At 36.6% G+C, this 25290-nt stretch overlaps 1 protein-coding gene and 1 long non-coding RNA gene across 11 annotated transcripts; one reads left to right on the forward strand and one right to left on the reverse strand.

Annotated features, from left to right (window-relative positions):
* Nucleotides 1-154: 154 nt before the first annotated feature.
* On the reverse strand, nucleotides 155-25083 carry gpr155b (G protein-coupled receptor 155b). Of its 10 annotated transcripts, XR_015493239.1 has the most exons (20): nucleotides 24940-25083; nucleotides 20153-20608; nucleotides 17387-17565; nucleotides 14986-15206; nucleotides 13031-13199; nucleotides 12764-12919; nucleotides 11645-11728; nucleotides 11239-11359; nucleotides 11030-11114; nucleotides 8985-9075; nucleotides 8704-8905; nucleotides 5989-6060; nucleotides 4241-4344; nucleotides 4059-4154; nucleotides 3909-3973; nucleotides 3697-3834; nucleotides 3365-3392; nucleotides 3105-3250; nucleotides 1994-2185; nucleotides 1040-1116 (listed from the first exon to the last, which is right to left on the reverse strand). XR_015493239.1 is itself a non-coding variant. In XM_087256756.1 (18 exons), exons 2-18 carry the CDS (start codon nucleotides 20568-20570, stop codon nucleotides 3197-3199), a joined length of 2280 nt encoding a protein of 759 aa, XP_087112882.1. In that variant the 5' UTR covers nucleotides 20571-20608; nucleotides 24940-25083; the 3' UTR covers nucleotides 155-3196. The 10 variants fall into 10 exon arrangements, 7 of the variants coding, with proteins under 7 accessions (XP_087112882.1, XP_087112881.1, XP_087112879.1 ...); XR_015493238.1 differs by having other exon boundaries at nucleotides 155-2185; XM_087256756.1 differs by having other exon boundaries at nucleotides 155-3250; nucleotides 13034-13199.
* Nucleotides 3760-5557, forward strand: LOC147843384 (uncharacterized). Its single transcript, XR_015493367.1, has 2 exons — nucleotides 3760-4697; nucleotides 4944-5557. It is a non-coding gene; the product is annotated as an uncharacterized LOC147843384 (long non-coding RNA).
* Nucleotides 25084-25290: the final 207 nt, after the last annotated feature.

Raw genomic sequence — 25290 nt, forward strand, 5'->3', positions numbered from 1 at the left:
TATGTTTAGAAATGTGTTGAAAAATCTTCTCTCCGTTAAACAGAAATCGGGGGGAAAAAATAAACAGGGGGGCTAATAATTCTGATTTTAACTGTATATCAAGGTTTTTCACTTTTAAACATTTCTAAAATAATTAAACAATCTCGCTATGTAGTTGTCTTTTAATTCAATTTATTGTGATCAGCGTTACAGAAATAAACAAAACAAAGAAATGTTTTATCATTGCTCCTGCTTTCTAATGTCATTTTCACATATCTTGATATAAAGTTATGCTGTACTTTCACAGAAACATAAATATAATTACTTATAGAGATTCACACCAGCAAAACAAATTAACCGTACACAAAAAGATGAGGGAGATTTACCACATGACGGTACATAAACAGTGCTGTAGACTGAAAATAAAGTGACCCTGCTGTAAATTCCAGAGATTGTCCTGAATTTCGTCTCGGTTACCTCACACGTGATCATTTTTCGGTTTGTAAACATGACTTGTATTGCTTTGCTACAAGGCCATACAGTCTTATCATCCCGACAAGGCTCACAAGTAACACAAAGCATACCATTAAAATCCCAGTCAGACGTTTTGCAGCACTTGTGTAGACAGCAGGTTGTGAGGATGTTTCATTCACCATTTTAGTTACATTTAATTAATGTAACTATAATAATTAGTGCATATTTAGATCTCTGCAAACATATTTTCGTCCGGTCCAAAACAGAGCCCTAAAAAGGCAGCTTACAATAAAAAGCAAGCATCCATGCTCCTTTGAAACCCCAGTCATTACATGGTTCAGCATGTGCAATGCGTTCAACATCAGCAGAATATGAATTGCACATAAAATAAAACTATATTTTTAATTCACCTCATCCACTGTCTCAAATTTAAATATGATTTAGTTATATCAATGTATTCTGGGATATTTTCTTCTTAGAAAGTAAATACATATCGAGAAGATCTTTCAGAAAGAAAGTGCATTTTCAAAGGATGCATGTGATGCTGCCTTAAACCTTTAAGATGCAACACAACAAGATTGCTCACCTTACAAAACAGCACATCCGTCAGATGCCTTAAAGGGTCACGAAACCCCCCTGTCTCAGCAGGATGTTTTCACACCTCTAGTTTGAAAAAAGTCAGAAAAGTGGGTCCAGCTTTGTTTAGAATGGAGTGTCGAGTGGCAAAAGAGAGAAGGTTTTACATGAAAAGGGGAGTTTCAGTACATGCACACGCTGATTTTCACAGAGGCAAAACAAATACAGATGCAGGGGAGATAGTTACTATGTTTACATGGACATCAGTAATCGAATTATTTGCTTTAATCTGAATAAGACAATAATATGATGAAGGTGTTTACATGAGTTGCTTTTTGATTGTTCCTTTAATGATCCTGTTTTACATGTTATGACACATAATTCGATTAACACCCTTGCCTCGCTATCCACATTTCCCCCATGTAATTCATGTACTTTTGGGTGTTTCATTCTTAATTTGTCGACTTCAACTGCAGTTCGGCACTTTCAATTTCCTTGAGGAAAATTTTATGCATGCCCCGTGACAAGCGAGATATTGGATGTCAGTATGAACTGCTGGAAGAGTGTTTAAATGGAATTGATACCGCACGCCGAATTGGAGAAAAAAAAAACTCTGCATTTCTCGACAGATGCAGAGACTCAGGAGGTGCAAACAATAACGTCAAACAGTCGTGTGTGTGTATAAACCATACTGTCACAAAATGCGGCGAAAATCATACGCAGCGAAAATCCTACACAACGGTAATAGTTTGATTAAGGTGTTTACTTGTTTACACTCCGAGAGCAGCATTTACAGCATATTTTTTATTCCATAATATTGTAGGGAGATTACTGTACTGTAAACTTAGCAACTAAATCCTTTTGATTAAGATTTGTGTTTAAAAACTGAAAGAGTACCGCTGATGATTCTAGCTTACTTTGCCTCTGATTAAACATAAACAAATAACACTGATCACACACTTACCAAATCTGTAGAAAGGACAATCAACACCAACTGTCTTTTTTACAAGGAGACGTGCAGCAAATCTGGATTTCACCATTTCCTGATACGAAAAGCTCTTGGGTAAAAATGTTCCTTCCGAACATATTTTTGTCGCATGTTAGCAGACCACTGTAATCCACAAATGTGGGCCCATACGCGATCGGTGCCCTCATCCTGAGAAAATGAAAACAAAACCTTTATAAACGCAACACTGACGACCCATGTCTCCAAACAATTCTTCTTTCACTTGTTATAATCACGGGTGGTCTTCGAAGCTATCATTCATATTAATGAAGTTATACCTCAATTACAATAGTGTGTGCTGATTGGTTCGAACCAAGTCTTTCTCGTGAATTAAGCTGCGGTCAAACTGGACTTTTCTCCCCACAGACTTCCACTCAAACACACGTGAATGCGTCAGACCGAAAACGCAAGTTCGTGCGCCAAGACTGAAAACGCAAGTTTGTACGTCAAGTTTCGTAGTTTACTGCGTTTCAAAGTTAAAGTTTGGTGAACTCTGACCAGCGAAATCGCATCATCTTGTTTGCGTGAGACCAATCAAGGATGAAAACATGACCTCTTTGGACAGAAATTTAAAATATGGACCAATCGCTCGCATTTTAAAATGTCTAATCATCTTGTTTAATCCCGCCCCTTCTTGCAGCGGCGTACGACAGAAGTTCGCAAGCTTAAACCCTAGTGTGACCGCAGCTTTAATAATGAAATCTCAAAGACGTCAGGTTGTACCCACCGGTACAGACATCCAGTCTCCATGCTGGAATTCACACAAGGATCTAATCGTCGTGATTTAGCTTCAAATTTTGCTCGAAATAACGTAAAAATAACCAATTTCACGCATTAGTGAAATATATATGTCCTAACAGTGTTTTTAGCAGTGTGGGACACATAAATGACTGTCAACGTCACAAAAAAAAGTGTTTTAGTGTTTCGTGACCCTTTAAATGCTGCCTCAATAGGGAACTCCCTAGGTTTGGAACAGAGCAAGGCTGTTGAATGTGCAGGAAAGGGATAAAGGGAGACGTCTGTGCTTTCTGCATGCCATGCATAGTAATTAAAAAAGTACAACACATACTGATACACAATTCAGTCTATTTAGTTCCAGCTTGGGCTTGTGTCACATCACAAATGTGGAGACAGAGCACATCATCCCTTTATGAGCCAGCATCACAAGTAGTTTGAAGACTCGAGTGTTGTAGGATGTTCTTCTGCGACTGTGTCCTGAAAGCCAAGCCACAACTTTTACTTTAGCCACACCCACATACAAGAGGAAGCCAATGAATGCACTGCTCAAATAACAGTGACTCCTGTCAATCAAAGGAAGGATTCACCCACAGGTCTGCTGAGAGATTCAGTCGACCCCCTGAGAAAGTGAGAGAAACCATCAAGAGAGAAAAAACACAGGAAAATGTCAAACGATTTAAATGGGGTGTGTGTTTTATATATATATATATATATACATAATTTAACAAAAAAAAAGTGTTAAGATGTGTCTTCTGAGGGACTATTCAGTTTGTTGGAGCATCTCAGCCAGTCCTTTACGAAGTGAAATCCTATATGACAGTTTATTTTAGTTGGATTTCTAAATATTTAATTTGAGCACTAAGCCTTGCAGTGTGAACGTAGCCTAAAAAACACATCAAGACATTTTGTTCCTGATTTCTCACCCTCTGTTGCGAACAATATCCTGAACACACTGATCTTTGTGGTATCTCACAAACTGAGTGCAGGTCAGTCGAATTTCCTCAGGAACAGCAGAAGGCTCAAGGTTTTCCTCCTGACTGAAACCACACAGAGCCGCCAGCCTACAGACACACAGCACAGCTGACGAGACGATCCAAACGGCCACTTTAAAAGTCTACATTTATAACTGATTTACCTCTTTCTGAATGGAAGAATAATAAGGTGCTCATCCAAGCCAAAAATACCAAAGGAAACAAAGCCCTGGTGGAGAAAAAGTATTAGAATTATTTGAATCTTTTTTTTTACAGTAGCTCTTCATATGCATCTACAATGAGACGGTGTTCACCTGTCCATAATTGGCTACAGCGCAAAAAAACTGCAGCTCGAGGTAAAGTCGTCCTGGATCAGCACTGAACAACCACCACAGGCAGCTGGACAGGTTCTGAAATAAACAAATAAACAGTCCCAAATGCAAGATCAGCTGATCAACATATGCATGTGTATTTTTTACATGTGGGGTGGACATACAGCAAGCATGCTGACGATGAGCAGCAGACAGAGGAGCACATGTCGAGCAATTTGCCTCTCCTCCTGCACACGCGAAGAACTTGATGCCTCGCCCAGGACAATCCCTGCAACAGAAACACTCTCTTATGTCCAATCAAGCAACACTTAATATCTTGGTGAAGAGTATTTTGAGAAATGCTCCGACTCTACCTACAAAGACTCTGATGCATGTAGTACTGAATTGTGGAGTTAAACAGTTTTTCACCAATGAACCCCATTTAGTGGTCCTTGAAAGTTTTTAATATCTTGATTTTTGTTTAGTTTATGTACATTTATAAAGATATACTTTGTATTATATCATCTTTGCATTACAAAAAACTAATTATAGGTGTTTGTAATGAAATGTCTATGGACAGGACAGTAAATTTGATGTTCTTCTATTTGTTTTTCTGGTCACACTTTACAATAAGGTCCATTAGTTAATGTTAATTAATGCATTTACTAACATGAACAAACAATGAAAAATGCATTTACTACTGTATTTGTTCATGTTAGTTAACGTTAGTTAATGAAAATACAGTAGTTCATTGTTAGTTCATGTTAACTCACGGTGCATTAACTAATGTTAACAAGCATGGACTTGGATGTTAATAATGCATTAGTAAATGTTCAGTTATGATTAATAAATGCTGTACATGTGTTGTTCATGATTCGTTCATGTTAGTAAATGCATTAACTAATGAACCTTATTGTAAAGTGTTACCGTTTTTCTTTTATTATTTGAGCAAATAGGATTAAAAACTAAATATTCAAAGTACTCTCCCATTTGCTGCTCTATAAATGTACCCAACTCGGATCCGTTCTGTGTTCAGTATTTTTAGGGCGGGACTAAAACAATGGCTCGATAACGCAATGGAACCACCAAGCATGGCCCCACCCCTAACACGTTAATAACTACTGTATATTTGTGTGAGTGGTTTTCGAGCTCAATCATCAGCTCATTGCGATTTTGAGGTGTCTGTCATTGCTAAGCAACCATGAGCCACATTTGCCTTAAAGGTGCTGTGAAGTGCTTCGAAATGTGCATTTTTATTTAGTGTTTGACATAATCTCAACTAAAACATGAAGAGAGGGTGGGACATAATGTAGCTCCTCCCCTTTTAAAAAAGCAGCCAATAGCGTTTTGTTTTTGTTTTGCGCATCAAATGAAAAGCAAATAAGGAAAGCCTTTTGAAAGGGGCGGGGCATGTCAGATACTAGAGAGCATTTGATTGGTAATGATTTAATGTGAAACTGTAGTATTAGCATGAGGTGCCGTGAATAAAATCACTACCCTGACTTCAGATGTTTTACCCAAAAAATGAATTGTGTGAATGAAACATTTGAATCTAATCTTGAGTCACTTTTGTTTGAATTACGATTCTGAATTAAATCAGTATCGTATCTTATAAGATTAGCACAATGACACACTCAATACATATTGACCTACTCTATCCCTAAATCCATCCCTCACAGGAATCTTTCAAAATATTTTCATTTTGTTGAACAAAAGAGGAAGAGTAAATTATTATGGATGCCCATGGTTAGCAGTTTCCAACATTATTTAAAATATAATATATTATATTTTGTTCAACAGAAAAATACATTCATAAAGGTTTGAAACCACTTTACAATGAGCAAATTGTGAGTAAAGCTTCATTTTTGGGTGAACTATTCATTTAATGACTTGGTAAGTGTAAGAATAGATACAAAAACAAAAAAAAACTCACCTGCTGAAGGCACTGGTGAGTCGTTCAGATGCCCGGCTATCATATCTGGCATGGGTTCACTGCAACAAACATCTGTAAGTTGATAGGATTGGTTACATGTTTGTAACTATTTTGAAAAATTGCAGTAAACGCTCAGCAAAGATATTGACTAAGAACTGGCACATGGTTCATCTTTAAGCACATTGAAAAAACTGATCAACATTAAAAACTGCATTTTGTACTCCAGACAGGGCCAAGCATGTTTGGAATGACACAAGGTGGAGTATATTGATGAATGTTTATATTAAGGATAACTACAGTATTTCATAGTCATAGATATATACACTAGATATCACATACAGACCCCGAGCATGGGTCAATAGCGCCGCCACATTTGTACAGTGCTCCCAGGACAAATGTCATTCAACCGCACTAGTCAAGACAGTGTTACTACGTGAAGATGCTGGAGTTTAGCGCTGTGTACGGGTGTAATGACGAGCAAACAAAGAAAACAAAGCACAAAGGCAGAACATTTCATAGGTACAATTTAGTTTTTTACGCTTTTGTATGTAATGATCTTTTGTGCTAAACAGGTAACATTACTAATGATAAATACACTTACTGCATTCACCATAAGGCAAAGTAGCACCAACTCACACTAAATACTAAGCTTATGGTAGTTTTGTTGAATAAACTAAGCAAACAATATAAATGAAATATGACAACAAGATACTGCAGTGCCAGAAACATTTCCATGCACACAAACATTTGCTCTTTGTGAGGAATGCCCCTGCATTCTACGTTAATGTAGAAAAGTAATGGAAAATCAAAATTTTCATAATTTAAAAAAATATTTGCATAATGACCACTGGGTAAACTCCCGATCATAGATATATGCATATTTTTGTATTTCTCTGGCTTTGATTGACCACAGTCCTCCACTGCACCTTGGTCTCGCATTCATTTCAATGGAGCGCTACCCTGTATGAAAATGGCGGCTCTATTGACGCATTCCTTCCAATTTACAACACCAACAGGGTAGGCGACATCTAATATTTATATCTATGTTCCAGAGTTAGCTGCTTTGCTGCTGCTTATTAAATATATGCAGATATTCTACTGCAATCAGTTTAAACATTTAATTTAAATCACAGTAGTATATATTTTCGTTGTACTAGTACTTCATTGTTTTTAGCAATTCGTATCTTTTTCATTAAAAACTCTCACTAATTAGCAACTAGTGCTTATTCTTTAGATACTAATACCTTGTTAAAATACGAGTATTTATTAATTAGTCACATGTACCTATTAAACAGATACTAGTACTTATTCAGAACATGCTAGTCTAGGTTTACTACTGTATATACCAGATATTTATTTCAGTAATATGTTTTTTTATTGAGCTGAACAAAGGCCATTATGACTGGTAGAATAAGAATTTTTTACTAATAACGATTTATACTAGTTTCTAAGAACTAGTACCTAACAAATAACTATTATTATATCTTAAACCAGTGTTTCTCAACTGGTGGGGGAACATTTTTACACAGCGTGTGTGGTCAAAAAAACAAGAAATGTTAGATTTTTTACTTATTTTGCTTAAACAAGACTTTTATTTTGAAATGCGCGAGTGACAACTGTACCGTTTGACATGAAAAATTTTATTTAATTATAGCAACCAATATGTTGAAGCGGGAGTTTGACACCGAATATATAAAGTGTGGATTTACATATATTGATGACAAAAAAAGGTTTAAAACCTCAGTGTGTCATATGTAGTGATGTGCGCTCACAAGAGCACTTTTAGAAACCAAGCATTTGTCGTTTTTACTTTGTAATATTTCTATAATTTGAGACATTTTGTTAAATGACAATAATAAAATATTGTTTATTTGTAAGTCTTGGTGGTTTCCTTATGATTTATCTGTCACTACTTCTGTATGTTAACAAATAAATACAAATTAATTATAATTCCTAAAATTATATTATAGTTCCTAAAAATTTGGGTCGTGGGTTGGTGACAATGTACAAATGTTGGTCCCATGGCCAAACCAGTTGAGAACCACTGTATTAAACGTATACTAGTATCTAATGAAGAAATACTAGCATATTTTTAAACGGTACTAACACTACAGAATACGCACAAATAGCATGTCTAATGAACACAAACTAGTACTTATCGAAGTCTCTAAAAATATAAGTACTAATAACATGACAAAAATATACTGGTGCATTTTATAGAATGCTACAACTTGCCATAAATATAAATACAGTTGAAGTGAATTTTGATTCTTTTTGTAATGTTTCCCAAATGATGTTTAAAAGAGCAAGAAATCTTTCACAGTATTTTTGATAAATATTTTTTCTTCTGAAGAAAGTCTTATTTGTTTTATTTAATTTTTTTTAAAACCATTTAAGGTAAATATTACCCCCTTAAGCAATATTTTTTTGATTGTCTATAGAACAAACCATTGTTATACAATGACTTGCCTAATTAACCTACTTAAGCCTGTAAATGTCACTTTATGCTGTATAGAAGTGTCTATAAAATATCTAGTCAAATATTATTTACTGTCATCATGGCAAAGTAAATAAATCAGTTATTATAAATCATTTTTTACAAGTATTATGTTTAGAAATGTGTTGAAAATAATCTTATTTCTGTTAAACAGAAGTTGGGGAAAAATATACAGGAGGGCTAATAATTCTGACTTCATCTTTATATGCTGAATCTACCTGTGTTTGTGTGTGTTTGATCCACATCAGAAGAATTCTGGTTCTCTGTCTGGAGGTGTCTGGAATTTTCTGATGCACCTGTGATGGAGTTTTGATCTAAGGCCTGATAGTTCTGCTCCTCCTGAGCCCCCCGGCTCAATCCCATCAGAGACAGACCACCCAGCACAATACTGAAGCCTAAAACCACCACGGTGGACACAATCTGATTGGGTAGATAGACAGAGGTAAAGATAAATGGGAATTCATCATGTATGAACTGGCGAATAACTGTTACAACCTACCTGCCCACTGCCATAAAAGAAGGCGGGGTCTAAGCTGTCACTCATTCTTTGTCCGATCATAAGCAGCCCGCCCACAGTCAGAAAAGGAATTCTAAATTGTTCACACAAAGGATTAAAACACAAAAGATTATGATTTATAAACGTTCTGCTGTATAATTTTGTGTCAGTTTCAAAGCGTAATCTTCTTAAACACAACATTAGATTCATTTTCGAAAGAATAAATACACAGATATACACTACCTGATAAAAGTCTTGTCACCAATCCAAGTTTTAAGAACAACAAATAATAACTTGACTTCTAGTTGATCATGTGGTATCAGAATGGCTTATGTGAAAGGCAAAGGCCTCTAGATTACTCTTAATTTAGCAAAATAAAATATGATCATGCCTTGAGTTTTAACTATTTCATTAAGACAGTAAGGTCTGACTTTGCTTAGACAAAAGTCTTTTCACTTAACAGAAATAATGTACAGTAACGAATATAAAGTCATGGTGCAGTGGAAGAATTAATATTGTGTCTGACTCCCATGAGCTTGGAGGTCTGCATCCAAATCTCTGCAATGACTCAAATAACTTATTAATAAAGTCATCTGGAATGCCAAAGAAAGCTTTCTTGCAGGACTCCCAGAGCTCATCAAGAGTCTTTGTATTCGTCTTTCACCTTCATCTTATCCAAGACATGCTTAATAATGTTCATATCTGGTGATTGGGCTGGCCAATCTTGGAGCACCTTGACCTTCTTTGCTTTCAGGAACTTTCTTGTGGAGGCTGAAGTATGAGAAGGAGCGCTGTCCAGCTGAAGGATTTAGACTCTCCTGTGGTTTGGGCACTTTAATGGGCAGCACAAATGTCTTGATACCTTAGGCCTGGGGTCGGCAACCCAAAATGTTGAAAGAGCCATATTGGACCAAAAAAACAAATATGTCTGGAGCCACAAAAAATGTAAAGCCTTATATAAGCCTTATAAGGAAGGAAACACATGCTGTATGTATCTATATTAGCTATATTAGCCTACTATAAAAATGACTAAATTGGCTACAAATACATAATGAGCCTACATGATTAAATAGCCACTGAAATCAGGTGGTTGGTGTTTATTTAGTTGTCATTTAAACACTTCAGCACAGCCTCTGGTCTTTCAGTGGTATTAATTCGATCATTTCTTCTTGCGGCCCATCAGAGTTCACATACCTGCATAAAAGCGCATTGAATATCGGTCACATCACAGGCAATTGAGTATGCTGGCACTGAATTAATGTCCTTGGTTTGCTGATCGGTGATGTTACCTACCATTTTAATAGCCCTTTCCTTCACTGTCTTAGCGGAGAAAGGTATGTCTTTATTTTTTTGTATTATCTTGGTTTTGTTTTTAAAGTTTGCAAATAGGTGTTCTAATATGTTGATGAATGACTCCTTCATGTAGTCACCATCTGTGAACTGTGAACAACCCTGCTGATAGAAACGTGTGTCGCAGGCTATGAGGCAAATCTTCGCTGACAGAAATGTTGAAATTAAATATTAATTCTACACATTTTGACAGCATTTGAAAACGTTAAAAATGTTTGTCCTCCTATAGAAATCATATTAAAACAAAAAAATATATTAACCTCCCCCATCTTTTTCCATTTTCAAACATTTTTGAAAAAGCTCCAGGGAGCCACAAGGGCAGTGCTAAAGAGCCGCATGCGGCTCTAGAGCCATGGGTTGCTGACCCCTGCCTTAGGCTGATGATGTTGCCATTCACTCTGCAGATCTCTTGCACGCCCCCATACTGAATATAACCCAAAACTATGATTTGTTCTTCACCAAACTTGACTGATTTCTGTGAGAATCTTGGGTCCATACAGGTTCCAGTAGGTCTTCTGCAGTATTTGTGATGATTGGGATGCAGTTCAACAGATGATTCATCTGAAAAAATCTACCTTCTGCCACTTTTTCATACGATCAACTAAAAGTCAAGTTATTGTTTGTTGCTCTTACAACTGGAATCGACGACAAGACTTTTGTCAGGTAGTGTATTTAAACCACATTATATACACACTCACCCCCATCCAAAGATGATGAACACGATGGGTTTCACTTTCAAGTTTTCATTTCTGCCCAGTAAAGTAAGTGAGAACGCCAAAAGACCTACAACACAATATCTACACAACTGCTAAACATCTCTACAACTCCACAACATAAACAAGATGTCTAAAATCACACAATGAAAACGACATTATCACATTATAATGACATTATGAGGGTTTGTTACCTGTCCACACGTAGGTGGTGTAGAGAGATCCATAAAGTAGTGTAAAGGTGAGAATTTGGCCAAATACGCTGCCCTGCTTTAGGACAAACTTCCAAAAGAGCATCGACATACAAGCTAGGAGCTGCAGAACAGATAAAAATAAAGATCACATTTCAGTTTGATGACTTTTTAAGGGTAAAGGACTTTTTAAATAAAAAGATAAATATAGCTTAAGGGGGCTAATAATATTGACCTTAAAATATTTTTTAAAAACATTAAAAACAGCTTTTATTCTAGCTGAAATAGAACAAATGAGACTTTCTCCAGAGGAAAAAATATTATCGGAAATGCTTTGAAAAATTCCTTCCGTTTTTTTTTTTTACTTCAACTGTGTGTAGAGAAAGAGATGTATGTATAGATTATGTACCTGTGCTAAAAACAGATTTGTGGCAAACATATGTGGCATCCTCCGAAACTTCTTACTAAGTAGCATGACAGCAAGGGTCCAAACCTACAACACACACACACAAATATAAACACACACCCTTAAACATTTATTTATCCAGATTCTGTATCCCTCTGTTTTATGGATCAGACATTTCATCTCTTTTTTATGTAAACCCTTTGATTTCTAAGCCTCTTAACATTCCTATGTATGTTGGTTACGCATTAAACCACATCATTCAACACTAATAGCAATCTGCAATAGACCAGAATAGAATAGAATAGAGGGCAACAAGGCGGCACAATAGGTAGTGCTGTCGCCTCAAAGCAAGAAGGTCACTGGTTCGAGCTTCGGCTGGGTCAGTTGGCGTTTCTGTGTGAAATTTGCATGTTCTCCCTGCATTCGCATGGGTTTTTTCCGGGTGCTCCGGTTTCCCCTACAGTCCAATAGAATAGAATCGAATAGAATCGAATCGAATAGACAAAAGTAAACAACCACATAGGATAAAATCAGCCATGAACCATAGGAAACTTTGGAAGAGAGGAAAAATTATAGAACAGAACAGAAATAGGAAAGTAGAGAATGAGAAGTAAACAAGAGGGAACAGAAAGGAACCATGTCATAGAATAGAATAGAGTAGACCATTTTCAGATGTCCAGGTTTCTTAGCAGAAGTCATCATAGTTAATAAAACACATAAATATTAAATGCATAAATGCTTAAAATTACATAAATATGCAATTCTCTTCTTTGAAAGTGTTTTTGTGTTGATTTGTTGTTTGTTTTGTACAGTGTATGTATGCAAATGCGGGCAGGGCCGGATTAAGAACACATTGGACTCTGGGGCTATAGCAAATCCAAGGGTTCCCCTTCTAATTTTTTTTTAGCCCACAAGTGTGTGTGTGTGTGTGTGTGTGTGTGTGTGTATGTAATTTTATAATAATCTAATTTTACACCATTTGATTTATATTTGATTATTATATATTTTTTTAAATAAAAACAGAAAAGAATAGCTAAAAATAATACTAGTTCATAAACCAAAATTGTTAAGAAACAGATATGCACCAGAATAGAAAAGAGAGAAACCCACATACACACTCACCAGTGCTATCAGACAGACAATGCTGATGTTAAAGCTGACGTCCTGCAGCTCCTTCACCAGGAACGAGGCCTCCATCCATGGAATGGTCAAAAGCCACGCAGACACATACATGATGGGCGCCGACAGGAACGTGCTGATGACCATACCAGAGGTCACCTGCCACACACACACACACACACACACAGAGACACACAGAGACACACTCTGATTTCTGTCGGACAAATGTTACAAAGCATCAATAATTGGAGTGATTCATTTATTGCTTACCACCTCCAGCTCCATGTTGTACTGCGCAGCGTAGATGGCCACACTGGGAGCGGTGGGGAAAACTCCATAAAGGAAAGCATAATCAGATAAGCTGGAGTGATTGGCTGAGCTGGAGTTACCAGCATCTAACAGCTCCACCATGTCTCTGCACATCAGAGGCATAACCAGTCTGTAAAACACAAACACGCCATCAGAGATTTGCCTACATTGCATGCAACAACTTTTAAAAAACATTTATTTAATATTCATGATTTTTGTAATTGTGTTTAAAATTCATTTGCATTATACAGATTAAACAGAAATAAAAAACCTGAATATTTGCTGGTAAAAAATAAATATGCAGAGTAAAAGTAAGAGAAAAACAAAACATTATATGTTAAAGTTACTAATAAACCACATTTGTCTTAAAAGGATAGTTCACCCAAAAATGTACATTTACTCAGCATTTACTCAGCCTCAAATGAGGTTTATGAGTTTCTGTTTCTGGTAAACATGAAAGAAGATATTGGAAAGAGTCTTCAAAATATGTTATTTGTTATGTTTAACAGAAGAAAGAAACTCAAATCGTTTGAAACTAGTGGAAGGTGAGAAAAGACAACAGAATTGTCATTTTGGGGTGAATTATCCATTTAAATACACCGTGAGGCGGCACGGTGGCTCAGTGGTAAGCACTGTTGCCTCTGGCTGGGTTAGTTGGTATTTCTGTGTGGAATTTGCATGTTCTCCCTGTGTCCATGTGGGTTTCCTCTGGGTGCTCCAGTTTCCCCTATATTCCAAAGACATGTGCTATAGATCAATTGAATAAACTAAAATGGTCCCTAGTGAATGTGTGTGAATGTGAGTGTGTATAGGTGTTTCCCAATACTGGGTTGTGGCTGGAAGGGCATCTACTACATAAAACATATTCTGGAATAGTTAGAGGTTCATTCCGCTGTGGCGACCACTGAAATAGAGACTAAGTTGAAGAAAACGTAATGAATGAATGAATACACAGTGATCAGGTTTATGTATTAATCATAAATAAATTTGACGTAGTCTTTCAAATGATGTATCTTGCCTGTTTCACAGCTAAACGTATTAGAACCAAGTTCACATTTTTAATAAGTTCCTGAAAGCAAAGAAGGTCAAGGTGCTCCTAGATTGGATAGCCCAGTCACCAGACATGAACATTATTGAGCATGACTGGGGTAAAATGAAGGAGAAAGCATTACTTTTATTTGTTATTTGAGTCATTGCAGAGATGTATGGACACAGTCTTCCAAACTCATGAGAGTCAAACACAATATTACTTCTTTAAAACATGTCGTTATATTGTATACTGCACATTATTTCTGTGCAGTGACAAGACTTTTGTCTAAGATAAGTCAGACCTAACTGTCCTAATTAAATCATTAAAAATCAAGGCATGATCATATTTTATTTTGGTAAAATAAGAGTAATCTAGAGGCCTTTGCCTTTCATATTAGCCACTTCTGATACCAAATCATCAACTAGAAGTCAAGTTATTATTTATTGTTCCTAAAACTTGGATCGGCGACAAGACTTTAGTCAGTTAGTGTATATACTGTTGGTGTGTCTCCATGAACAGGGTTGAAAAACAATTGACTTATGGAATTATCAATGTGTTTATATGTATGTCTGAAGGGATTGGTTATTTTAACTAGCACAATCACGAATAGCTCTAAACCAGGGGTGGCCAATCCTGTTCCTGGAGATCTACCTTCCTGCAGATTTCAGTTGCTACCCTTATCAAACACACCTGTCTGTAATTATCAAGTGGATTTCAGGTCCTAATTAATTGGTTCAGGTGGGTTTGATCAGGGTAGCAGCTAAACTGTACAGGAAGGTAGGATTGAGCACCCCTGCTCTAAACAGTGTGGAGTTCAAAACTACAGTCAATTAGTCAAACAGGCCATGACGCCACAACACTTCACATTCAGCCCTCTTTCACTCACAGTTTGGCAGTGATGAGCAGGATGAGGGAGACGCCAGTGGAACGCGTGAGTTTGCTCATCTGTCCCACCATGTTCAGGCCCAAATAAAAGAGAGCCGCCCCTCCAAAGGAATCTGCCAGTCCATCAACAAACTCTCCCAGTAAAACAGGCACTCGTCCTCCAAACACAAAATGAGAGACAATTCCAACCATAACCATGAAGACTATTGGGTTCTTCAAAACCTGAAAACAGAGGAAAAGGATTTTAAAAAGGCAGAAAATAGAGTTAACTTTCACATCTCCTAGATCTAAACAGTTGAGTTTTACCATTTTTGATCTCCAGGGCCCGGTTTTTTAAAAGGTTTAATCCGGATAAAATTGATCCGGACTTAGTAATCCTGTTTTTGCGATCCGTGATCACGTAATCCAGCTTACTTTTTGAGCCAGTTTTTCAAAGCAACATTGTATTGGATCAATCTGATCCGGATAGGAACTTTTCAGGATCACTAAATCTGGATTACCAGTGCTTAATCACAATGTAGATCGATAGATAGGCCTATGTAAAGAGCAACAACTAGAATAGCCAGTGTGGGGTAAATATAATTTTATTTTTATTTGAAATGAAAACTAAGAAAATTTTATAAATAATAAAATAATTATAATAATAAATAATAAAAGCAGGAAAAACCCCACCCCATCCTCTTCCAGCAGTCCACTCATCTGAGATCTACAACACTGTACATTGAGGATATTTATAGTAAGTTTCGAATATAGATGTATTGAATAAAAAAAAGACAATGTTGAAACCTCCACAATAATGTCAGACTTCCTCATCTGAAGTGGAGGGAGCAGCTTGTCTGAGCGTATTCTTTAGGAGGCAGATCTCAAGTGTGGTCTTGGTTTGCTGCAGTTTGGTCAGAGTCAGTTGTTCCTTTGCCAGATGAAGATGAACTTCTGCCCAGTCTCTTTTTGCAATTGTTGAAAGTGATTTCAAATATCAGGCATTGCCATTCTTTGCATTTTTTTGTTATTCTGTAATCATTGCATGCATCACTGATAAATATTCTAAACACAAAAATATTTTCCATTGTGATGAATATATATATATATATATATATATATATATATATATATATATATATATATATATATATATATATATATATATATATATATATATATTCCTTGGACTATGTATCAATTAGTAACAGAATAAAATGTATTGTTTTTGGTAAATTTTCACAGCTGTTTGGGGGATTATTTTATGAGGCCAAACTCTTTCTATTTTGCTGTAGGCATATACTGAAAGGCTAAGTACGTTAAAGCCTATAATCACTATAGCCTGACAGATGAACAAATAAAATTAAAACCTTATGAATAAATAGTATATCTCGTAAGATACTGCATGATCCAAATTTAGTTTTATTTAATAATTTTTTAAAGTTTTCATTACATTATGGGCATGAAATCCACGCTAAATCCACCCTTCTGATGGGATCAGTTTAATCCAGGTTTTTTGGATCAAAGTGATCCAAATCCTACAAAAAAGGTCTGAAAAACACAAACTGAAGTTTTGATCCGGATCAAAACCAAGATTGGATTACGTGATCTAATCCGATTATGTAATCCGTTTTTTCTTTTGAAAAACCCATTTTCAAGATTTGATCCAATCCCTTATGCAAAATCCTAGTGGATTACTTTTGAAAAACCGGGCCCTGGAGCACTTTTAGCTTAGCTTAGCATAAATCATTAAATCGGATTAGACCATTAGCCTCTCACTCAAAAATGTCTGACATTTCTAAAATGATCAAAATTTCCTACTTAAGTTTTGACTCTTCTGTAATGACAGCGTGTACCATGATCGACGGAAAATGAAAAGATGCTATTTTCTATGTCAATATGAGTAGGAACTACAATATACTCTCTTTCTGTAAAGCAATAATCAAGAAATTTGCCTCTGTACTATGGCTGCTGCAGGTACAATGATATTACACAGAATATAACTAGTGGGGCAAGTGTAGGGCTTGGTGCTGGGGACTATTTTCAGGTGTTGCATAATATCCTTTCACCTGCTACAGCAGCAAAGTTGCTTAATTATTACTCTGGAATAAGAGTAGTTCCTCTCCATATCAACCAAAAAAACAGCAACTTTTCATTTTCCGTCCATCTTAATACACAATGTAACTACACAATCGTCAAGCTTTAAATAAGAAAATCATCGAAAAAAATGTGGTCATTTTTGAATGACATGCTAATGGTCTAATCCGATTCAATGATCTATGCTAAGCTAAGCTAAAAGTGATCCTGCTAGACATGGAGATCGCCTGAACAATAAAAAAATAATAAAACTCATCCGTTTAAATCTAGATGAGTTTTTTGTATAAAAAACAAACTTCTGGATGATGATGATGATGAATACACACCTGCAGTGTGACGGTGAAGATGACGTGCAGTTTGCTGTAGTTTGGATCACTGCTGTGTCTCCATCTCTGGATCTCACACAGAGCGAAGCCCACAGGGTTGAGGAGCATCAGCGACACAGGAGCCACCAGATAGATGTACTGCTCATACTCCGAGTGAGAGTTTCTGTACAGCGCATCCACTGCAGAAACAACCCCAGCTCATCATCAATCACATAACAGCTTTTCTGTGTCTGCATCTCAGATGAGGAGGCCCTGAGAAGTCCTTTTACACTTCATGTTGACATTTGTTTAGTCATATAAATAAGAGTCGAATATGTAAAGGGTATTCCAAGCATCAAATCAATAAACATATGCAGCGTTATTTTTTCCCTATACATTACAATGTGTTTTTTTTATTATTATTATTAGGCATTTTCACCCTGATTTACAGAGGACACTCACTATATCATTCAGTATAACAGCAATAGTTTAAATAACACATAAATATTGTCATGCATTTTTAGAACAAGAATAATTTGAAACATATTTACAGACTGTATTGTCACAGAGCAGCCCTAAAATATTAATGAACTGTCAATTTTATACATTTATAGGTATTGGTCAAGTATACCATTTGAATTTTACTGTTACACTGAATAATGATCTATCACTATTTCACCCATAATTTGCAATTTAATTTCGAGGAAAATTATATGAATGAGCACTTGCATCGAACATGATTGTGAACTATTTATGTGGAATACCTTTTTTGTAAATTTAATTTGATGCCGAATGCAAAATGAGACGTCTTATCTACATCCATATCTCAACAATGTTATTATTATGCAATTATTTATGTAAAAAAGGTATGGCTAACTAAACGTGTCCCAGAATGAGAATGTGAAAATTGAGTTTTTTAAATTGTTGCAAATTCATTAAAAATAAAAACCTGAAAAATCACATGTACACTAGAATTCACAGCCTTTGCTTAATACTTTGTTGATGCATCTTTGGCAGCAATTACAGCCTCAAGTCTTTTTGAATATGATGCCACAAGCTTGGCACACCTGTCTTTGGCAATTTTTGCCCATTCCTCTTTGCAGAATTTCAGGCGTGGAGTGGCTTCCGTCTGGCCCCTCTACCATACAAGCCTGATTGGTTTACTGCTGCACAGATGGTTGTCCTTCTGTAAGGGTCTCCTCTCTCAACAGAAGAATGCTGAAGCTCATACAGAGTGACCATCGGGTTATTGATCACCTCCCTGACTAAGGCCCTTCTCCCCTGATCACTCAGCTTAGATGGCCGGCCAGCTCTAGGAAGAGTCCTGGTGGTTCCAAACATCTTCCACTTACGGATGTTTGAGGCCACTGTGCTCACTGGAACTTTCAGAGCAGCAGAAATGTTTCTGTAACCTTCCCCAGCCTTGTGCCTCAAGACAATCCTGTCTCGGAAGTCTACAGACAATTCCTTTGTCTTCATGCTTGGTTTGTGCTTTGACATGCACTGTAAACCCTGGGACCTTATATAGACAGGTGTATACCTCAATTCATGTCCAATCCACTGAGTTTACCACCGGTGAGCTCCAATTAGGCTGCTGAAACATCTCAAGAATGATCAGTGGAAACAGAATGTACCTGAGCTTCACAGCAAAGGCTGTGAATACTGATGTACATGTGTTTTTTTTTCAGCTTTTTTATTTATAATAAATTTGCAACAATTTAAAAAATGTTTTTTTTTCACATTTTTATTATGGGGTATTGTGTGTAGAATTCTGAGGAAATAAATACATTTATTTTATTTTGGAATAAGGCTATGACAGAAAAATCTGGAAAATGTCAAGTGCTATGAAAGCTTTCTGGAGGCACTGTATATATTTTGTATTTTTGTGTCAAATGTACATATTTGGATCTGTATTCAATGGCCTTGTTTATCGATCATAAGTCTGGGCAGGCCAGATTCACGTTGGCAGGCCAGACTGACATCAGTCCACTGGGAAATGTCCCTGTGCTTCCTATGGCCAGTCCGCCCCTGGTGCTTTTATTTATATGTATCCGGAATCCTCCCTTATGAGATTTCTGATCTTTGATATGTGACCCTTATATGGCAGCATCTGATAAAAAAATAAATACTTATGAATGTATGAATGGTCCCATGAAATTGAAAAAAAAAGTTTTTTAGATGTTAGTATTGTTCAACCCTAAGATATCTATATGCTCCAAAACAGACAACATTTGTGTTTAGAAAATATAAAACTGATATAAACATGTAGAGCTTGCAGTTTTTTACTTCCGCCTAAATGGATCAGCGTTTTTTTTTCACGACACCTCATACTTCAGATTCTCATCAAATCATAACCAATCAAAAGCTCCCAAGTATCTGACATGCCCCGCCCCCTTCAAGATGCTTTTTATTTGCTTTTCATTTGATGCACTGGAGCTCAACCACCTTTACTGAGAGTGGTGATAAAGCAAAATGCTATTGGCTGTTTTTAAATAGAGGAGGAGCTACACCATGTCACACCCTCTCTTCGTGTTTCAGTTGAGATCAGGTCTAACACTGAATAAAAATGCACATTTTAAAGCACTTCATGGGACCTTTAAGACTGTATCCAGCTACCTAGGAACTGATATTGTTTGTATTTTCCTATTTTAATGTTGTCATTTGAAAGTGTTTTTCGTTCTGATTTGTTTGAAAAATAAATATATTAAAAAAGAAGACACTGCCTTCTCTGGAAAAACTCATTTTGCATATTTGCATGCTTGCATATGTGTGTGAGCAGGTCCTCACCTATAGGATATCCCAGAGCGAAGTCATTGCTCTGCGTGGCGAAGATAGCAAACAGCCCAGCTTTACTGTACTTGCTCTCAGGATCAGCCACCAGCAGCGTCAGCACACACACCAGCGTGAACACGCACACTTTTGCGATCAAAACACTCCACAGAAAAGACCAGACGACGTGCTGGAACTGCAGCTGCACCATGTTCTTGAAGAGCAGCGCAGGGAGAGCGAAACACGACACAAAGCTGCCCAGACCGTTGACCTGCGCCGCGCTGATGATGCCACTGCGACCTGCCGCGTAACCGCACAGGATGATGCCGAAGCACTCCAGCAGGGCAGGGAAAAGCTTGTCTATGGACATGGCTGGCGCTCCGAGAGGGCTGTGGGTGACGTTAAGGCCATGGATGGACACATACTGGCCCTCCATGATGATAAAGAAATGAGCTAATGGTGCAGATCAGAAAGCTGGAATTAAAAATGATACAGAAAGAAGATGAAAATATGTGAAATCATGGACACTGCTTTATATATTGCTGCTTATGACGCTCTATGGCAACTAGGCTTGGGCAGTCTCTAAATTTTGATACCGTCAAACCTTCTCTCTATTGGACCTAGGTATACGGCATTACCGTGAATAATAAAAAATTATTACGTAAGACTCAGACAGCATCATTAAACTGTTGGCTTGTGCCTGAACTGTTTAGAAACTGAATACCAAACTCTAAAACTGAAACAAAAACAAAAAAGCATGCACAACAATATTAACAACATTTCTTAGCAACAAATAGCAGTTTATAAATAAAAAAGTGCAAATACAACAGTCAAACAGAACTGAATTAACATAAACGGCCAGAAGTTTTCGTGCACACAAGTCAATTTTATTTTATGTCCTTAAAGGACCTTTTTTTCCCCATTTTGTGGAAAGAGACCATTTCCTTCGTCTAGTATTTTGTCACTACATCAGTACAGGTTTTCCGACTAACACTGTCCCTTTTTTTCTTTTGTTGTTTTCCCGAAGGCCCCTATTACCATCGGCTGGCGGTGGACCTAGATGTTGTTGGTCTTGCATCAGGAGGCAATAAAACTGTTGCACTGAGTGAAGTCGAGTTCATCTTCGCAGCAGTTAGCAGATGGTAGTTTCTATGGATGCACAATATATCGGCGGCCATATCGTTATCGGCCGATAAATGCTATTTTTGAGATTATCGTTATCGATCCGATGTCTAAATTAGTTCGATATCTTTAAGCCGATAAATTACGTAATTGTACAGAACTGCCCGCCTCGCGCATGCGTAGGTGGAACTTTTTCCGACTTGTTCAGTGCACTATAATGGATCTCTCCTCACTTTGTTTATTCCTTCAAAGTCCGTCCTTTCTTCATGTGGTATTGCTGTGCGTTAATAACTCAGTAAGTAACTGTATTCCTCATCATTGTAGATATGTTTGATAGTGTCATTGTGTATTTTTGTTGAAATCACCTTAGGAAAAAATATTACTTGTGTAAACATAACAGCAGAGATGCACACGTGCTAAACAACTCGTTGGGTTGTTTGTAATCTAATATGATTATTTGTTATTATCAATGCCTTGCTTGCCATGTGTTGTTGATGTAAGATTGTATTCAGTTTAATCGGAATATTCATATTGATTATAACTCTCAACGGTTTATTATAAACTTTTCATCGATCATTTTTGCTGCAATAGACAGCAAGAACAAACATAGAAGCGTTTTCTGATTGACAAGCAGCAGCTACATGTTCAAAAGAATCTAAAACGCCGAACAGGATGAATTTATGCCGCATTTTCTCAAGTAATATAATCTGTATTCAGCTTTTCGCTTGTCCGGTGGCTCTGAACTGTCAAAACACCTCTAAAAAAGGCTTTTTCGGACATGACACATTTGTTCATATGTACATTACTGTAACACGTTTTATTCAACAACATATGAGCTGATTTCAGTCCTTTTTTTTAAATATATTAAACTTGCTTGTTGATTAAATCCCATTTTGTTATTTAGCCTATTTTTTATGCAACAGTCAAGCTGCATGTTAATTTGCAATAAAGAAAAGGAAATAATTTATTTTTGGCATGTGATTTATGAGAAATCGTGAATATTAGTCTATATGATCACCTTGCAATTTTGAAATTATAGCTTGTTTGTTTTAAATATAGACTATTCCGTTCATAAGAGCAGTTCAATATATTACGAAGTTTGCTGTATAAAAATATAACATTTTGAAATATTTATAATTTTCGGCCTATATATATCGGCTATCGGCCTCCAAGTCTGAAGAGTTATTGGTTATCGATATCAGCCAAACAATCCATATCGGTGCATCCCCAGTAGTTTGGTATATGCAACTTTAGGTTTGAGATATTTCCATCTCTCGCGGTCAACTTTTGTTGCACAATTTGCAAATTGCCTCGTCCGTATTTACCGCCTCTACCTTCTCGTTTGATCGAAATCTAAAATACTGCCAAACTGCAGAAGTTGTGTTTTTTTCGAGACCAAGCCACTTAGTTTGTACCTCACCATCTTTCCCCAGCTCTCTCTTTCTCCTCCACGCTGTCCCGTGATGACGACCACACATACGTCTCTTTAGCCATTAAATAAATTATATTTAACATTTATTCTTTGTCTCCTAAATAGGTGCATTGTTTTTATGATGGTATAACGGTATTGAAACTGATACCGTTGCTATTTTTAGATACCATGGTATACCATTCTTCCGTATTACCGCCCAAGCCTAATAGCAACCTTATTATACAACCTCAAATCTGAAAAGTTGGGACAGTATAGTATGAAAAAATAAAGTAGTGGTTTCCAAATTTACTTTGACTTGTATTTCACTGCAGACAATATGAACACAAAATATTTCATGTCTTCATTTCATTTGTAAATATACATCCTTTCCTGTCACTCAGACCTGCAACATATTCTAAGAAATCAGGTAAACTGGTTAAATTATGATGCATTTTCAAACAGGTGATGTCAACAGGTGACTTTAAGGATTATTTGGTACAAAAGTAGCATCCAAGAAAGGTCTAGTCCTTTAGGAGCAAAGATAGGCTGAGGATCGCCAGTTTGCAAACAAATACCTGAGAAAATGAATGAATTGTTTAAAAACAATGTTCCTCAAAGAAAGATATGAAGACATTTGGATATTTCACCTTCAACCGTGCAAAACTTAATTAAAAGATTCTAGGAATCGGGAGGAATTTCAGAGTGAAAAGACAAGGGCGCAAGTCTACGCTGAACAACTGTGATATCTGATCCCTCAGGTGGCATATTGCGATATCACCACATGGGCTCAGCACTACTTTGGCAAACCTTTGTCAAGTACCACATTCGTAATGACATCCACACATGCCAGTTAAAACTCTACTGTGCCAAAAGAAAGCCCTATGTTAACAGTGTTCAGAAGCACAGTCCACTTCTCTTGGATCAGAAGCAACTTTGGACCCTCACACAGCAGAAATGTGTACTGTGGTCAGATGAATCAGTATTTCAGGTATTTTGGGTAGAAATAGATGCTGTGTGATCCAGACCAAAAAAAGAAAAGGATCATCCAGACTGTTACCAGCAACAAGTCTAAAAGAAACGGGTTTAGTATGATATGGGGTTGTGTCAGTACCCTTAGCAAAGGTAACTTGCACTTCTGTTATTGCACCATTAATGCTGGAAAGTACATCGAGATTTTGCAGAGACTTCTTTTGCAGAGACGCCCATGCATTTTTCAACAAGACAATGCAAAACCATATTCTGTACTCGTTACAAAAAGTCCAGGCAGCAAATGTAGAGACAGGTGACTGGCCTGCCTACAGTCCTGACCTGTCTCCAATAGAGAATGTGTGGCGCATTTTCAAGTGCAAAATGCAACAACGAAGACCTCATACTGTTGCCTACCTTAAGACGTGTTTGCGAAATTACACCTGAAATATTTCATCACTTGGTGTCTTCAGCCCCTAGATGTCTTTTAATTGTTGTGAAAGTAATGCCAACATTACAAAGTAGTAAATGCTTTACTGTTCCAGCTTTTTTTTTTTTTGTGTTTCAAGAACCAAAATTAGAATATTTGTTTATTAAAAAACATTACGAGGAACACATTAAATAATGTGCTGTTTTATACAGAAATCACAACTTTTTTTTATTTGCGTTTTTCATACTGTCTCGACTTTTTCTGATTTAGGGTTATAATACACTAGATATTTATTTTATTGTGCAAAAAAAATCATGTTATATTATAATGAAATTAAACGAATTCACTGTATTAAAATTTTACATAACATGTACTAAATAAACTGTAACCCAAGTATAACAAGTCATATAAATGGCTAATATTAAATCAATATTTTATATTGATTAATAAAAATAATAAACACAGAAAACTGTTCCCACTTGTATTACCCAAACCATGGTTCCTAAAATTCCAATTAAATGACAACTATTAATTAAACATAGTTTTACTATAGTTAATTGTGGATATTGCTGTTAATAATGACCACAACAATAACACATCAACAATCATTTAAATTACGATAACAACAAATCGTTGCTTTTAATTTTAATTAAATGAAAAATAAATCTGGATACTGGCGAAGTGTAGTCTATAATAATAACAACAACAATAATAACATGTATACAACATCAAAACCGTTAAAGTCTATTCAGAAATGGACATAAATGTTATTTCTTATAAACAAGGCCATTGAGTACACATCAAAATAGCTACATTTGGCAGGAATATCTCGCAAAAGAAAATACATGATAAAAATAGCGACTGTTGAAGACGTACCGTGCGTTCAGGTGTCGAGATGATCGATACATGGATTGTATATAATGTCATTAAAGAAAAACACAGTCGAAACATCCATGCTTACACTCTGCTCACAGCATCACGAGCGCTTCAGCACTCCGTTACTTTCAATGTCAAATCACTGAATGACTGACGCGAGATTCCGCCTATGTTGTCGAAAAACCCCGCCTTAGTTCATCTGATCATGGCGCTGATTGGCGGAAATGTAGGAACTATGCCGAAATAGATGGAACACTCGCATTCGATTGGCCACAGTCACGCGCGCTAGTGTATGGGCGTCATATTGCCGCTAATATTAGTACTGAGGGAATCTTCTGGGGCCTTGTTTAC

This window comes from Danio rerio, chromosome 6, assembly GCF_052040795.2.
Source record: "Danio rerio strain M-AB ecotype USA chromosome 6, GRCz13ab, whole genome shotgun sequence".
In the NCBI taxonomy this organism is placed as follows: Eukaryota; Metazoa; Chordata; class Actinopteri; order Cypriniformes; family Danionidae; genus Danio; species Danio rerio.

Coding starts and splice junctions, on each gene's coding strand:
- gpr155b (XM_087256751.1), bottom strand. CDS start 20,570: ATGGAGGGCCAGTATGTGTCCATCCATGGCCTTAACGTCACCCACAGC. Junction 9,076..11,029: donor TTCATCATCTTTGGATGGGG/GTGAGTGTGTAT, acceptor TGAACAATTTAG/AATTCCTTTTCTGACTGTGG. Junction 4,155..4,240: donor TCATCGTCAGCATGCTTGCT/GTATGTCCACCC, acceptor TGTTTATTTCAG/AACCTGTCCAGCTGCCTGTG.